The 17,520-nt window shown below is 36.9% G+C and overlaps 1 protein-coding gene across 1 annotated transcript in view; it reads left to right on the top strand.

The window, feature by feature from the left end:
* LAMA1 (laminin subunit alpha 1) overlaps window positions 1–17,520 on the top strand; it is a 107,798-nt gene that overhangs the window by 62,433 nt on the left and 27,845 nt on the right. The window contains exons 24-39 of the mRNA XM_037381833.1: window positions 1,345–1,488; window positions 1,887–2,066; window positions 2,686–2,871; window positions 3,748–3,875; window positions 4,877–4,997; window positions 5,123–5,260; window positions 6,924–7,045; window positions 7,952–8,038; window positions 8,298–8,491; window positions 9,489–9,631; window positions 12,481–12,579; window positions 13,546–13,657; window positions 13,817–13,979; window positions 16,273–16,483; window positions 16,726–16,842; window positions 16,935–17,098. Coding sequence (XP_037237730.1) covers window positions 1,345–1,488; window positions 1,887–2,066; window positions 2,686–2,871; window positions 3,748–3,875; window positions 4,877–4,997; window positions 5,123–5,260; window positions 6,924–7,045; window positions 7,952–8,038; window positions 8,298–8,491; window positions 9,489–9,631; window positions 12,481–12,579; window positions 13,546–13,657; window positions 13,817–13,979; window positions 16,273–16,483; window positions 16,726–16,842; window positions 16,935–17,098 — 2,309 coding nt within the window. The remainder of the gene's footprint in view (window positions 1–1,344; window positions 1,489–1,886; window positions 2,067–2,685; window positions 2,872–3,747; window positions 3,876–4,876; window positions 4,998–5,122; window positions 5,261–6,923; window positions 7,046–7,951; window positions 8,039–8,297; window positions 8,492–9,488; window positions 9,632–12,480; window positions 12,580–13,545; window positions 13,658–13,816; window positions 13,980–16,272; window positions 16,484–16,725; window positions 16,843–16,934; window positions 17,099–17,520) is intronic.

The following is a 17,520-nucleotide window of genomic DNA, read 5'->3' as shown; positions in this document are numbered from 1 at the left end:
ATTATTTCTTAGTTACTATTTAAAAGTTTTGGTTTTTTTCTCAGTACACTTAGAACTTTGGAAAAGAACCAGCAGTAATAGATAAAAGTATGCAATGAAAAATACAGAGAAAATGTTTCTACCTCAAGCCACAGAAAATTATTTCTTCATAGAGTCTAGCAATACTTTGCTGCAAGAGTTGCACTTCTGAGTGCAGGTCACATTAATTGGTATCATCCTGAAGTTTCTGAGCAGGCAATCCCTGATAAAAAAGTTGGTTTTTTCTTAACTTAAAAGCATAAACTCCCTACATGCTGTTTTGGCAATAATTTATTTCATTCTCTGTGTAGAGGTAGACAGGCAGCACTTCTACAGATGTGTCCATCCTAGATGTGAAAGCATTTAAAAAAACTTATTAAATGCTGGAAAACTCCAGTGAAAAAGCTTCTGTTCTTATCCTCATGATAGAAATGGAACAAATGAAATACAGAGAGTACACGTGGGTTTATTAAATTTGGGAACAATGCATTGATTTAGGTGATATAGTCTGCTTTTTTGAAAATCCATATGATAATGATAGGAAGAAGCCAATAAATACAAAATAGAGGACCTCAACTTTTTATAAATGTTTTGTGTTGCAAGTTAAAATTTGTTTCCTATGCTGTAAGCAAAGGCAGCGTTTAAAAATAATTCATATTGCTAATAGTGAGAGCTGAATTGACATTCTTGTATTAAAAAAGGAAGCATTAAATGCAGAGATTTAGTCATATAGACTTTTATGAAAAGGTGGAAGCCTGTTCTTGAAAGACTGAGTGATAGAAAAGAACTTATTTCAAGGCAACAAATGTATGCCTTCGTAAGTCTCTCTCAGTCTTCTGACCAAAGGTTCCAGTGGGCACTGATTGTAGTTTTGGCTGTTTCTTCAAGTTGGACTTACCAGTTGGGAATCAAGTGCAAAAACAAACACTTGGGAATAAGTCCCTTGATTCCTATTCATACTGAGCAGTTTCTTCAGCTTTGAGAACCCATCTTCCAGATGGGGTGGGGGAGGATGGAGGGAAGATTCTTCTGTCGTGAATAGAAATATATAGCTGCTGATTTTTGCTAGAAATTCAAATACATGATTTTAGCTTGAATGTTCTTTGGTTGTTTTTTTGTTGTTGTTGTTGTGTTTTTTTTTTTTAACAGCATTGGAAAATAATGGGAAAAATAATGTAGCATGTAGTAAAACAAAACAGATACAGTAATTGACTTTCTGTTACGTTGTTTACATAGCAACTAGTTTTTCTTCCAAAGACAACCATGTTTCATTGTTAGTGAATTAATATGACTGTGCTTTTATGTTTCTTTTTTCATTTTCTCCAGGAAAATGTATTTGGTCTACAATGCAGTGAGTGTAAACCTGGAACTTTTGCTTTGTCTTCTAACAATGCGCTAGGTTGTACTCCATGCTTTTGTTTTGGGATGTCCACATTTTGTTCAGAACTAGAAGATCATGTGAGAATTCCGGTAAGTAAAGTGGCATAAATATACAGACACAGCTTGGTGTTACCCTCATGTCAGGCGCTAGTGTGCCGAAGGTTGCATACATTTCATGAATCAGGGTGAATGTAATTGGTTAACTTACAGAGGCAGTGGCATACGATGAAGGCGGCCGATGGTAAGTGGTCATAGGTTTTTTTATTTATATATATAAACCTGTATCAAAGGTTTTATTTCTGAAACCTTGTGTTTCACTCTTGGTTTTTTTTAAAAATAGTAATTATCAAACATATTTCCAATTTTTTTGGTTTGGACATTTATTACTCAAAGATGGACTATTGAGTCTCGAAGCAGCTAAAACTGTTAACAGTGTGTGACACTGAGAATATTTTTGTTGAACAAGTCTTTTTCTTTTTGTGTTGCAGATAACCTTAACTCCAGATCAGTCCATTCTGCGTGTAGTAGCTCAAAGTAACCTGACTGGAACAGTGGAAGGAGTATTTTCACAATTTCCTGATGTTTTACTGGATGCTGCCATAGTCAGAAAATACCTAAATACAGAAACATTTTACTGGAGGTTACCAGAGCAGTTTCAGGGAGACCAGGTAAGATCATTAAACAATTACAATGCTTTGTAGATAATTTCTTTATTGTCTATTTAGTCATTCCTTTATTGTATAATAGTCACTTTATCCTGACAACATTTTTCTGCATTAGTTCTATCCTTGTAGGTCATGATATAAATATTCAGTGACTGAACTCATTTATAGCAAGCACAAACAACGTGTTTATATTACCCTTTCCTAATGAGGTTTTGCTTGACCCTGTAAATTGGTAACACCCATATTTAATTACTATGTTACTCTTCAGAGATTGTACTGAGGGGAAAGAGTGGTGTATTCAATTTTACTTTAGAAACCTGAAAGAGTTTTCAACCTTGATGCTAGATTCAGTGTATAGATCATGGAATCTCTATTGCTTAACAATTAAATGAAAATTGAGTGCACGCCTTGAAAAAGCCTAAAAGAAGACACTGAGGCCACTTTTTAGAAAAATGCGTTTAACCTTCGTGCAAAACCTGCTGAGTTTAAGTCAATTTTCATGTTTTACTGCCAATTCTTCAAAGAACAGGCAGTTTTCAAGTCTTCTAATGACATTAAAATATTTTCAGCTAGTAGCTCTAACCTTGGAACAAATAAAAGTAGTAATTTTTTATCCAAATAGCTCATGGCCTATGGTGGGAAGCTGAGATACACTGTTGCTTTTTATGCTTTGGATGGCTTTGGAACCTCAAATTTTGAGCCACAGATTCTAATGAAAGGAGGTCACACCAGCAAGTTGGTCATTTATGCAGACATCCCTTCTCCAGAAAACAGTGTAAGAACTGACAAGGAAGTAAAAATGAAAGAGGTAAGCCAAAACATTAGTGTGGAAATAATGCCTTTCTTCTATGAGCTTTTAGAGAAAGGCTCTATATGTTTAATAAAATACTCTGAAAAATGCATATCTGATTTCAAATAGGTTGAGTAAATAGAACACTTGGATTAAAATGCATCTATTTTAGTGGGGAAAAGGCTGAGAATATCATGCTATAGCAGCAAATAACATTTTGATATTATTTCTTATTTTGGAAGTGCTAAAGGTGTTGCTGTGGCAAGCTTCTCAAACAGAGGCTCAGATTTTGACCATAAATGACAGGCAGCCAGGTGTTGTCACTCTCAGTCAGTCTCATAATTTTGTAGCCTTTGTTACACTCACAGCCCAGGAGTATTATATGGGATGTGAATCTTAGCCTAGCAGGAGCAGTAAGTTGCAGCAGCACCCACTGGACAACTTCAGAGGAGATAATGGTGACCTTGTTTGGTCTCTGGGACTCTCTGCTGACTGCAGCTGCGGTGAGGTCTAGTCTTTCTTCTTGGCAGGAGGCAGGACACAGTTACAGCAGCTGTTTCTAACTGCACATGAAATAAGGGCTGCTTGTGAAGTCCTGATGTTTTGGCTGTTCTGGGTTCTCCAGAACTAGCTAGAAAAAGCTGTGTGATGCAGGCCTGGACTGCTTTCCTGTAGAAACTGGTCATGGAAGTTGAGTGCAGGGAAGGATAGGAGAAATGATATAAACACATGCCTTGTTCTATCGTGGACAAAAATTTGGATTTTCTGGGACCTAGAGTTTAGACATAGTGACTTGTGACTGCATTTCTGAAAGAACACGTAGGAAAGAACAGAGCACTACCTTGAAGTGAGCATGAACACTCATGGTCCTAACAATATCTTGTGTTTCCCTAGGATTTTTGGAAGTATTTTAACTCTGTGTCTGACAAGCCTGTCTTGCGTTCTGACTTCATGTCTGTGCTAAGCAATGTTGAATACATCCTTATCAAGGCAGCTTATGGCCAAGGATTACAGCAAAGCAGGTAAAGAAATCTCTCATTGCATTTACTGTAATTTAACCTAGCAATAGTCCTAGCTGTGCTATATGGTAAAGATTTAACTCAAATTAGAGAAATCTCCCAATTTCCTATTTATGGCTTTTGTTCTTCCTCTGGAAAGCAAACATTTATGACCTTTAATGGCAGCAGAATCCTTCTGTGATTCTTTCTGTGAAACGCTAAATGTTTCTGCTGCTTGCTTTGATAGAAAAGTCCATAAAGAAGCACAGAGCTTTGCAGGCTGATGCATTGTTCTGCAGGATGGATGATATAGTTAGATATTTTCTAAATTATTTCTTTCCTACCATATTTTTATTGGTGTTGACATTTTTGTTTGAAACGCATGGTCCCCTGAGTTCTAGGGGCCTCCTGTAGCTTTATGCACTCTGGGCAACGGTAGTAAAATGTTCCCACCTCAGAATGGTAGCATTTTACTGTCATTTGGAAGAAAAACTAGTTTACTAATGAGAGGGAGGAGATGAGATATGATCATTGCATCTGTCAGTTCGGAAACCAACAAGACAAACAGGCGGCTCTGCTGAAAACCCAATATCTGTACATCTTCACAGCTGTGAAGAAGTGTGGTTCCACCTCCAGACTTAGGATTATTTTTGATTCACATGCCCTTAACTATCTTTTTGTTAGTTATGTCCAAAAATCTGTGGGACAAAGCAGATATATTTCTGTCAAGTGTTTCTGAGGCAGAAATACATACTCTTGCGTGCTGGGTTTGTCAGGGTTTGCAGACCAATGGGAATCAACCTGTATTTCTTTTAAGTACTTCTGTTTTTTTTGTTATAGGTCCTGAAACCCCATAAATAAGTAAAGAATCTTCAGATTTTATTGAGATATTTGCATGAGGGAAAGGGGATCATGGGAGATTATGTATGGTAGCCCTGATCTCGGAGCACAAAAGTATTTAGATCTCAGTTTTGCTGCTAGGACTTTTCTAGATGTTCACATTCTCTTCTGCCTTTATCTTGTAGAATTGCAAATATCTCAATGGAAATTGCAGTGAAGGTTGAAGAAATGCATCTAGGCAGAGCTAGAGCTCATCTTGTAGAGCAATGTAGATGTCCTGCTGGTTATGCTGGATTGTCCTGTCAGGTACAGAATCCTTGAATCCTTTATGTGTGTCTAATAGTGGGGTAATAAAGTTACTTAAACGGCTTTTACAACTGTTGTTAGACATGGCTATATATTTTTTTTTATTTTACTCTCCTTATAAACAGAGCTGTGCTCCAGGATACTACAGGGGAAAGCATACAGAACTTGGTATAAAAGAGCCTCACAATCTGATAGCACCTTGCGTGCCCTGTCAGTGCAACAACCACAGTGAAACCTGTGATCCTGAAACTGGAAAGTGCTTGGTACGTACAGTTCATATATTTTTTCTGTTGAGTTCACCTGAGCATACAATGACAGTAACCTCTGGAATGAGTTTCCGGGAGAAGCCTATGGCCGTACTATTTGGATAAAGTATAATTTCCCCCCAACTCTGAAAAATGGTAAAACTGAGTAGTAGTATTTCTCTTAGGGCCCATTCAGTAAAATTATCAAGCTTTTGGGGCACGTAATATCTTCAAAATCATTAATTATTTTAGTTTTGGGTTAGAAATAATTCCTGTATCAGTTCAGTTTGTTTATTTTTCTGTGAGACTTTTTGGGCTTCTGTCCTTGGTCTGGCCAAGGTCTATTAGTCACACAAAAAAGTAGTAAAGGAAGCAGTAAGCCATGCCACACCACAGACTAGATCTAAGTCAAATTCTTTGTATCTCAGGAAAAGAATCCTCTGGGCAGCTTTAAGTGATGCTTTTTTAACTCCCAGGGACTAAAGTAGTACAGGGATATGCTAAGTTAATTTGCTTACGTCTCTGATTTTATCCCAAATGTTGCAAAGAGGGGCCACATCTAACTGACACATTGCCTCTATCTTGTGGGCTGACAGTTCTGTGGACAGCAAATTCTCAGCTAACCAAGTAAGGCACGTTAAGTCTGTTCTCTGGTATGGCTCAATACTCTTTCCTAAAGCTTTTTCGATCGCTTTGTTTTTCCAATGGTGAGTTGGTTAGTTCAAAGTCAACTTGTGCTGAATTCATCCTTGAAATCAGTTTTTGACATGAGTTTCCTTAGTCCTTCAGGCTTTTGTAAGCTATGCTTTCACTTTCAGGTTTGTCCTAAAGTATGTATCACATGAGTAAAGGCCAAAACACATCGGTCTTTCACACTAATGAATACTAGTCATTCTTCCTCTCAGCTTTTTGTTGCAGGGGTGACAAGTCACCTACGTGTTGAGATTACGAATCAGATATTTCTCACCGAGTAGTGTAGGCGAAGAGGTGGGTTTCACCTCTGACTTCTGCTCCCATACAATAGGAGGCTGCATTATTACTGCTTTTCTTCAACTAACCTCTAAAATATGCACACTAGCAAGAATATGAATTTAAAAAACAAAGGGAGAAAGTTAATTTTATTCACTTAGGGAACTAGACAGTTAAATTATGTTTATAATACCGATTTAGTGTTTTAATATTAATAACACTGGCTCTTGATCAGTACTGTTGACAAATTAAATGTAGCATGTGTGAATCCTAACTGTGGATGGTTCTTGGTTTATACTATTCAAATGCATTTGCTGAAACACTGAAATTTACATTTTTTTATCGAGGTATCCTGTTTAATTTTTCTATCAGTTGTTTTTTGGGGTTCTTTTTTGAGGATTTTTTGCTTTGTTCTGTGATTTCCTGGCCTGAATTGGATTAATAGAAGCAGGAATATATAAACCTTAATGGAAATTTAGAACAGAAATTAGGTCAGCCTGCCGGAGGGTGCATTCAAATAAGAGAAAATATGCTGGTGTTCTGCTTATTTTTGCATAGAAGGTTCCTCCACTCAGAGAATGCTGACCAATGGGTAGTGACATTGAGAGATGATTGTTGGAAACTGTATACATTTATTGACTGGGGGGAAGATAAAGTTCCTCTTGTTGTTTGTTGTTGTTTTAAACTGTCTGAATTCTTTTTTGTGTATCAGAACTGCAGAGATAACACAGTTGGGGATTATTGCAGCGCTTGTGCTCCGGGCTACTATGGGGAAGTTACTGGATCTGTGAACGACTGCTCTCTTTGTGCCTGTCCCAGAGCCAACCCTGTTAGGTAACCAGAACTTATTAAATCCAATGTATATTTTAACGTTCTGGACTTCTTGTACTGTATATCCCACCTCCTACTCCTCCCATGCTGTGACAACAGGAGTTAGTTATCAGTAGATGTCCTTAATTTGTAGACATTTAAAAGCTACCTATTTTAAGTAAATGGAGCTTAAATTGAGTTGTTCATAGCTAGTGATGACTCTGAGGTTTTACGATAAAAAGATTAGCTGATAGATAAGTCAATTTTTTTCTCTAAGAGTAGGTCAGCCACATAGAATGTTTTATGGAAAACAAAGTAGAGTTTCTTGGACATGCTTTAGTTTCAAATGTGGGTCTCTTTCCTCATCTGAAAAAACATTGCTTTTATATTTGCAAAGATTCAGGCCATCTCCAGTCAATGCAGGAACTTTTCATGCAATCAGTCCTAGGGGAAGAACAAGTACTCTTTTGTTTGACATTTATACATGTTTGTTTGGTAGGGGAACAGTTAACTTTATATTTTGAAAATCAAAATACAGTGCTAGCTGTTTTTTCTTCAGAAGCTTGAAAAGCCTATTTGTTGCTTGCTTTTGGTTAATTGAACCAGAGTCTAGCAACTCTGATATTCTCTTGCAAGTCTCAGTTAGATACATACTATAAACATATCATGCTGCATCCATTTTTCATTGCCTTATCTTTGAAAAGGAAGGCCATAAGGTGGTTTCGCATATCATATGGTAATGGAGTCATATTGGGAAACCAAACTTTTTATGAAACGAATAATTTAAAGTGCAAACTCTAGAGTACTGCATCAGATTGAGCAGATGATGGTGTTGCTTACAATATTTAACCTGTGGCTGAAGGTGTTCTCTGTCTTTGTATGATCTTCTGTTTATGTGCAAGCAGGCATTTCTTTATCCTTCCTCCCCAGTTTTAGTCCCACTTGTGTCCTGAAAGGTGTTCAGGATTACCACTGTGATGCTTGTCTTCCAGGATATGAAGGCCAGTACTGTGAAAGGTGAGTTACACATGATGTCCACGTTTATCCCCAGCTCCCAAGGACAGTTTGATGAATATGATCTATATTTGTACTTGGAATAGATTATTCAGTGTTCATAAATAAATATATGAGTGAGTGCTCAAGGCCTTAGAGTGATTAGTTAGTTACTGTTAAGCCATTAATTAAAAATGTATTAGTGATTCTCCAACATAAATATAACATCTAATTTCATGATGAATAACCCCTGATGTTCAGTGTCCCATTCCTCTCTGTGTAGGTGCTCTCTTGGCTATTATGGTGACCCTCAGCTTTCTGGTGGCAGCTGCCATCCGTGTCAATGCAATCCAAGCGGCTCTGTTCATATTAATTGTGATAATGCAACTGGCCAGTGCCTCTGTAAGCAAGGTGTGACAGGACAGCTCTGTGAGGAGTGTGAACCGAGACATCTTCTTGTGGAAGATGAGTGTGTCTGTAGGTCGTTTTAAAAATGTTTACTTTCTCAATGTCTTTGGTTGATTTCAGTAAAGTTTATGTCTGCATGATTATTCCTTGAATGCTTTTGTGATGTCAGGACTTATTCTTTCTATGAAAGGAAAGAAATCCTAACAACTTAATATCTCTGTAAAACAAGGGGCGTTGGACTAGGTAATCTCAGAGGTCCCTTCCAACCTCAATCATTCTGTGAACACAGAGGAAACTACAGTTTCATGTAGTTTTAACATCAGACAAGCAGTTAATCCTTACAATGGTTTGTTTAGTGTTACAGACAAGTTTAAGGAAAGATCATGTTAATAATTTTTTGCAGTCTGTAGCATACCTTTATTTATTTGTAAATGCTGAATTCCTACATCATTGACCCTTTGTATGTGAGGTTGCTATAATACTTTTGGAGTTATCCCAGGTATGTAGGCATTCTTCACCTATAATTAGTCATATTCCACCAATAATTAGTTGTGTAATTCCTTATGAGAGGGTGGATAGCAGAAAGACACAGCAAGTACAGTAATCTACTTTTACAATAATTTGGGATTTAGGTCTTTGGTTTTGCTTTGTATAAGTAAAAAAATCCAACAACCCCAAGGAATAAATGGAATTACACCACTGTAGGCTTGAATTTCCTGTCTTCCTAACCTGTTTGAGTGAGTGTCAGTGGTATCACCCTGGATTTATAGCAATATAGCTAAATAGGCTCAATAAGCTTATAATACAGCAAGCAGCTCAATAGCCAGCAGAATCAATAAGGCTTGAGTGTGTGCTAACCTAAGGGAAGTATATTTGGAATAGATCCACTCTTGGGGCAGGAAGGGGAGGGCAATACTATGAATCTGTATACTCAAGATTATTATACTTAATCACTCTTAACTCAAAAGGTGAAGAGACATACTTTGTAAAACAAAATAAATTTTAGTATTTGGTGGTTTCTTTTTAATACTAATTTTGCTTCCTTCTCTTAAAATTATTTGTTTAGCTTGTGATGACAACTGCACAGGAGTTTTGTTAAACAATTTGGATAATCTCAACAAGGCCATACTTTCAATTAATCTCACCGGTGTTGCCCGTGTGCCCTATGGAATATTGTCAGAGTTGGAGAATGCAACAAAACATCTGAAGGTAAAATAAATGCACAAAGAGTAGAAATACTTACTCACATCTTTAAAGCAAAACTTGCAGTCACTCATGTGTGCCAGTAATTTAACAGAAGCGCTCCTGAAATTCATGACTTGAGTAATATGTTTATGGGTAAATGACACCAGACTAAGACCATTATGTTTGATAGAGAAAAATATACCTTAACTTATTTAGCTGTCTGTATTTCTTTCTTTTCATTTGCTGTACTGGCATTTAAATAAATGGATGAATATAATTTTCAGCCAGCATTATGATTATGGAATGTGCTTCACCTGTATTACGTGCATCCCTAAGACTGGCCCAGACCTACTGAAAGCAAGGGAAATAATTTTCAGTAGTGAAATAGAAACAACAAGCCAGGTCTTTTCCCTTTTGGCCCCTTTGCTAAAGAGCTGCCAAGGCATAGATCTGGAGGCTGTTGTCCTAGAGTCCTCCCCTAGAGTAGTAGGTTGCTTCTCCATTAGCCAGGGTGTCTGAGATGCTGCAGTTTGCTCTCCTTTTGGTTGTGTGGCAGTCCAAGTGCCTTACTCTGTCCTCCACCTCAGGATGCAAAAGCCAGGTAGAATGTTTCAGTGTTGGACACCTTCGGGCTCCTTGTGGCAAACCTTCCTTCCAGCTCCTCTCCCCCTTAAACAAAGCACAAAATACCATGTTCTGTGGTTCTAGAATGCCATTAATTTAGCTGAGGATTAAGTTCATGTGGTCTCTGCACAAGGCCAGAGATAAACAGAATCCTCCCTACTTCGTGACCACTAAAATAAGAACATTTATTGATAAAGAGTCTGCTGAGCAATAAGTCAAGCAAGGCAAGCTCTAAGAAATGAAGCAATCTTCTTTGTATTCCACCATATCACAAAACCAAAATAACATGACCCTTCTTGTGCTGCTGAATTCGGCAAATTAAGAATTTGAATTAAAATGTCTTCTATTTAGGATGCAAGGCAGACTGAATTCCAATCAATCTACTTCAAAATGTTAATAATTACAGTATCTAGAGGCAAACTTGATTAAATTACATGTTTATGCTTCAGCAGAGATACTATTATCCTTTCGTTTTAGTTGCTAACCTTTTAGTTATAAAGCTTCAGTTATGCTTCTCTTTTATGTCATAAGGCATAAACGTACTGAATTATTGTCGTAATTTAAGGATAGAACGGACTTGCTTTCTGCAATTGTTTTGTGTTTGTATAGGAGTGTCCTCTTCTGGGACTATAAACATTATTCAATATGTAGGTTTTATTTATCACTTTATTATAAAACAAAGTCAAATCTTATGTAAAAATAAAAACAGTTTAAGTTTCTTCTTTAGTACATACATTTTTTTATATTAAAATCAAATCGATGTCAGCTGTCACTCTCTTGGAAGTAGGATGCAAAAACTGATATAAACCCTCTGGTGACTATGATGTCATTTCTGTTTATGTAAGGCCACAATATTCTTTAACAACTTAATCTTGAGTGTAAGTTGGTAGTCTTGTAATTTTTCTCTGCAAGCATTACCCTCTTTCTGGCTAATCAAAGATTACTTTGCCTTTTGCCTTCTACCAAAGTAACTGTAGCTGGAAGCCAGAAAATCCCTAACTTTATTTATGCGTATTACAGACCTTCCCTGAAGGGCTGTACCCCTACACTGTCTGTCTTTGCCTCATTTTGGTGACTCAGGAAATCAGGTATTTCCTCTTTTCTGTGTATTAGGTGCAGGTCTTTCAATAATGGGAAAGTTACCAAATCAGATCAACTACTTCTCATTGCTTCTGCATCTTCAGTCCATCTGAGGACTTCAGGAGTTCTGTTTTTCTAGTTAAAGCCTCCTGTTTTACTCCTCCTGACCTACCTAGACATACTTGCTCTCCCATTCTGGGCTTTTGAACTGGGCTTTTAAAGAAACCATGCTGTGCTTTATCTCAGAAGGCTCAAGAGCTTCAGCTTCTGTTTGTCTTTTACTTATTTCTTCCTTTTGCTGAGGAAAAGACTTGGAAATTTCCATTTGACATAAGGCAGTTGGATAATCCTGTGTATCACTTGTTTAAAAAGTTGGGCAAAATGGTACTTACAATATTTACAATGGTTGGCTCTGAAACATCTGAAATCTAAAAATAACCTTTTCCAAGCTTGGTCTCTTTGTAAGAGATGCCTTAAATTTTTTTGCATCTTTAGGAAAGTGGTATTCTGTGGCAGGCCTTGATTGTATCAGATATGATACACTTGGGTACAATGGCCTATTTATTGCCATACAGAGGGGTTCTGAGGTGACCTTGAAGCCAAATGCAGCGTATTAGTCTCTCATACTGGTGAGAGGATCCACAGGGCTGCTTGTGTTACCTTGTTGTGTCTGTAGGGCCAAAATCCTGAACTCCTGAGTGCTGTGCACTGGGTTTTGACATGGAAGCACAGAGCTCTCCAGGGTCATCCTCACATACATACCCTAGATGCAGCTGTTTTGACAGGACCAGCTGCTGAAAAAGTACCAGCTGGGACTGGGTGGAAGCATTTAATTTGGTGGACCTTGGAACTTCTCAAAGTAGCTTATTTGGGCAGCTCAGACTGTAGCAAAACTGAGAATCAGGAAAGTAGAAATTATGCTTTCTTATTACTTGATTAAAAGTATGACATAGCTGGATCCTTGTTTCCTTATTTAAAGAAATGACACACTTGGTTGTGTGAACTGTATGTATGTCATTACTTTATGTCATTTTATGTGCTTTGCAAATCAGTAATTTAAAACATAAATTATTTAAATAGTGTGCATAATTCTTTTCTTCCCAGAATTTTTCTGGACACACAATGAAGCCTTTAAATTCCAGTGTGCTGTTTCTTCTTATTTCTTATAGGGGTCTATAGTTCCTAGAGAAGACCCAGCTTACTCACTGGCTACAGCAAAAGAAAGTCTCCTGAGTTTATCAGGAGGAATTGATCAGCTGCATGAAGAAGTAGGTGTCGGCTTCTTTATTCTTAGCCCTTCTGGAGAAATCCTTTGAGATTTCATAGCATGGTACATAAATGCCACAGAGCTGTTTAGAAATTATTTTAAATCTATAGAATTCAATAAAAGAATTCAGTCCATTCTGTAGTCTTTCTGAGGAGGGGGATTAATTGGTCTGTGGAATTCTTCTGCAAACTACAGTGGTTTATGGTATTGTGCAGGAGATTTACATGGTTTCTGTTAAAGTTCAGAAGCTTTTTATACTGTGATCATTTAAGGTGCTAAAACTGCAGAAAGGGAGATTCTTCTGGCATGTTTTAACATGTGGAGCTTAATCAAAATTATGTCATAGCTGAATATTCACCAAGAAGTCTTTGATATCTATAGTATTGTGTTTAAAAAGATGTCAGCATAAATAAATCTGTTGAAAATCCACATGAAAAGTAGACGGTATTCTTTATTAAATTTTACACAAGAAAATCTGTAGGTAGAAAATTGGCGATAGTACTTCACCCATTAGACCTCATTTGCTGACCTATAATTTTCTGACCATGTATATGTAATTAAGTAGGTGCTTGTGCTAACAGTGGTGTTATTACTAATAGTGATGTATCCAGAAGAGTGATTTTCTTAAGATACATTAGTTGTAGCTAAGGAAAAAAAAAAAAGAAAATTAAAAAAAGGTAACGTTTGCTTTGGTAATTATGATCTTCTTGATTATGAAAATAATTGATGACACAACACAATACTTCACTGACATCAGGGGCTGGAACTTGCAACGTAATTAAGGCATCTGGAAGCATGGAAGCATCAGAGATTTATGAATCAGCTAGGTCTACCTTATCAAAACCTACTGTTTCCTCTCACAAAGTATTCACAATATTGGGAAAAAGTGTAAAAAGCATAGATAAATGTGTAATGAATTAATCAGTGGTTTAGGAGAAGTCAAAGATTTTCTCTGATTTTATTCTAGTCATCTAGATTTTTGAAAAAAGCTCGGCAGCTTAACAGAATGACTCAGGAAACCAGGAATAAAAGTCAAGAACTGACTGGATTTATTGACACAGTACATACAACTATCAAAGGTATCCTGCTTTTAAGATATTTCCACTTCTTTACAGAATTTAGAGGGTATTTACTTCACAACTCTTAAAGAAATATTTACGTGGAAAGTGCTGCAGAGGGGGTTCATGTATATTCTTTTTTTTTAGTGATATGACTGAATTTTTTACTCTCCTACTTAGTGCTTGCTGAAGTTGCTATGTCACTAAATGAAACGCTGGGGCTGGATCTCCCGCTGTCAAATGCTACATCTCAGAGCCTGCAGGATGATATTTCTGCCCTTTTGGATGCATTGCGCAAGAGAGGTTTTGTTCAACACCACAATGATGCTACCCAAGTCCTAAAGTAAGCCTGTTCTACTGAAAACTTTATTAGCAATACTGCTTTTTGGAGACATATCTGGAGAAAATTGTGCCTTAATAAGAGGCAGTGTGATGGATAACTAGCCCAAGTAGAGCTATATGAACTCTGAATTTGGAGTTATGTGATTTGAAGATACTTGGGCATTCCATGTGATACTAATACAGCCAAAGCCTGTTCATTTGGATGTGATACAAAATTCCCTTGCAATAAGTGAAAAGACACACTGATTTCAGTTTGTTTCAGATCTGGCCCTAATACACATCTTCTTGTTGTTTTTGGCTAGGAAATGTCATAGAACTGTCTCAGTCAATTGCAAGACCAGGATGTGTTAGGTCTGCTGAAGGACATGACAGTTTACTGTAACTGAACTATGTATCACATAGATTTGCAAATGAAACCAAGGCATTTGTTCCAGCATTCTGAGCCACTGTTTAGGATTGTATTTTGTTGTCTTGATTTGTTCCCAGTCAAAGGCTACTTTAAAATGGCTTTTATATTCATTAGTAGTGCTTATTGCAAGACTTGGCAATAAGAAACATTGACTGTTCCAACAGTCAGCAAAATATTTGTTCCAGCTTCAGAAATACTAAGTATTGCTCTAGCCCACCAAAAGCTGTAAGGATGTTAACATTGGCTTTAAGGCAACAAAGTTTTAGGCCAGAGTGGAATATTTCTGAGAATTTCAATTTCTTTATTAAGTGTTTTGGATTAGGCACAATAGGATATTTGTGTTGTAGCATGTCTGATTTTGTTCAACAGTCTCCTGTGCTTGTCCTTGTGGTGAATATTAAATTGTATTGAAGCTAAATGGACATGAAAATGGACTAGAAATGCACCTTTTATTCTATATTTATGAAGAACTTCAAGTAGCTTTTTTTGCACTTACAAAAATGTCTTAAAATGTCCTGTTGCATAGCAGCAGAATGTTCTGACTTTCAACATCAGCCTTTTCACTGTTATATAAGGTTATATTTGTAAATTAACTTTTTCAATTATAGGCTCTGTTGAAATTTCTGAAAGTTCTCTGATAAATGTCCTTTGACAGATTGAAGAAGAGAGTTAGTAAGATTTATAAGATTGTTTTGTCTGCAGAATTTAACATGCAATGCAGCTGTAAATTCATACGTGATTTAAATACACGGCTTGCCAGTCCATTTTTCAGAGAGCAGAAGTTACCACAGGGTTCACAGTGGACATTGTGAGCAACATTCATAACTTTAGGTCTCCACACATTTGCCATGTAAAGCAAAATTCCAGAACAATTTGGAATATAACTTTTTTACTTTACACTAAAATGGAAGCCATTACTGTCTTGTGAAATACTTTCGTTCTTTTAACTTCTTTAAGGCTGTGGCTTCTGGGTATAAGAACTCTGAGTTAGTAGATTTAGAAAGTACATGCAAATGCACATCTGCTATTCAAAAAGAAAGATGGAATGTGTTTTGCTATGTATAATTGTGAAATAAACTATGGGTTTTTTTGCTTTGGCTAAAGATCTATATGATTTGAAATCAGATTAAAAGGGACAAACATTTATGTGCGAGTATCATTACAGGAGCTGCAGTGTGCAGTGTATGTACTGAAATGAAGAGAAAAAAGGAAACAGACTTTCAGGATCATTTTCATTTTAATTCCCTCTGTATTGGAAAGTGTTCAAATGAGGATGCAAATACTCCCAAATAGAACAGCTGAAGCTATTAACAGCTGACAGAATTGGGAGTATTTGATATTTCCCAGATAATGCCTGTTACTGATTAAAAAAAGATAAGAGATTGCTCATTTCAGTGTTCATTTTTATGAGGCTATTTATTTTCATTTGATATCGAAACTTTTCAGGACTCTTGGGTATATGTCTTTCAGTTCTGGTTACTTGTGTCAGTCCTCATAACTGATGTTTTGATCCTACATTCAAAATATGAATCACTACAATTAAGATTTAGAGCAGTCCCAGAGGAATGTTTCACAGAGATTTTGATGTGGGGGATGTCCCAAATTAAGTCTAAGCAAATGTGATTTATACTAACATCTTTCCCCTCTAGTCACCACCTACAGAGTTTATGAACTGTATTTTTGCCCTCTCCCCCAAGCAGTCATCTTTTTGTTAGTTGAGTAACTAAGTTACCATGTGTATCTGTGCTATTGTAGAAAAAATTGTAGACTTTTGTAAGAAGGTGCATTTTAATTAATTTCACATGACCCCATTTTCTCCTCAAGAAATCTATGCCTAAGTTTATCCTTCACTGTTTGTTTATTTTATGGTTCCTCTCTTTGTCAGAGCTGCAGAAAATTTGTTGATCCAGGTTCAGAAAGTGTATCTTAAACCCCAGCAGGAGCTTGCTGAACTAAAAAATGATGCAAACCAGCTCTTATCAAAGCACAACAGCAGACTGCAGGATGCCCAGGACCTGGTGAATGAGGCGCTCGCTAACATCAATGAGACCAATCGCTTGTTTCCTCTTATCTCTAGCAACCTGGCAGAGTTAAATGTAAGACTGGACAATCAGTGCTGTTGCATAAGAAATATCGAATATGAAATTGTGCTTGAAAGCTGCTTTTTAGACTTTAATAAAATTGTACATGTTTAAACATGTTAATATATATGATACCTTAGAAACTCAAAGGAAACCAGACCACTGCTTGAAAATCAAAAAATGATTGTGTGTTATGTGAACTCATCTGCACTAGCTGACTTTACAGACTACTGTAAAACACATGATTTATGCTATAGGACAAAAAGCTACATATAAAGGAAGCTGAAGAAGTCTCAGCCATGCTCATTAAAGAAGGGAAGGTCCTAGTGAATGCTGCTGCTGCTCTTGCCCAAGATGTAAAGAACTCTACATCTGTAAGTTCTTAAGTTTGAACATCCTCTTTGATACTAACAGGTATGTTTTGGTATTGAAAAAAAAAAAAAGAGGAAAACATTTCGTTGTGCAGAACCTGGAAGTCCACCAGGATGGGTTAGTCCTATGGAGCACCAAATTGCGACACCACGTGGATGAGCTGGTGATGCAGATGTCTGTGAGAGGAGTGCTTGACCTGGTATACAGAGCCGAGGACCACGCCACTCAGTTCCAAAGACTTGCAGATGCACTAGAGAGGTGATAAACTCAAGAAATACAAAATTGGGAAAGATCTACGGTAGTGTCAGAATTAATTTAAATAGGTAGTAGCTTAATCCTCTAAAGGAATTCTGTGCCCATGGCAGTGCTGTTGGATTAGATGATCTTTAAAGGTCCCTTCCAACCCAAACTATTCTATAAGTCTATGATCAATTTTTATTCCCCATTTCAAGTGCTCTTTACTTTTAGTGCAGTGTTCCTTTATTAAATGATATGGAGGGGGTTGATTAGTCTCACATTTCATATGGCTGATTTACACAGTAACTAAGGAATTATTAAATGTCCAGTGAGTATATCACGGTATGGTTTGAAAAGCTTCTTGTCTGTTTATGAGTACTTCTTGACAATATATCTCTGAATCTCATCAAGAAGCTATTCCTACTATGCCTCCATTATTGTTG

The sequence above is a fragment of the Falco rusticolus genome, chromosome 3 (genome assembly GCF_015220075.1).
Source record: "Falco rusticolus isolate bFalRus1 chromosome 3, bFalRus1.pri, whole genome shotgun sequence".
Classification (NCBI taxonomy): Eukaryota; Metazoa; Chordata; class Aves; order Falconiformes; family Falconidae; genus Falco; species Falco rusticolus.
The sequence above is the reverse complement of the archived record's forward strand: the minus strand, read 5'-3'. Positions and strand labels throughout refer to the sequence as shown.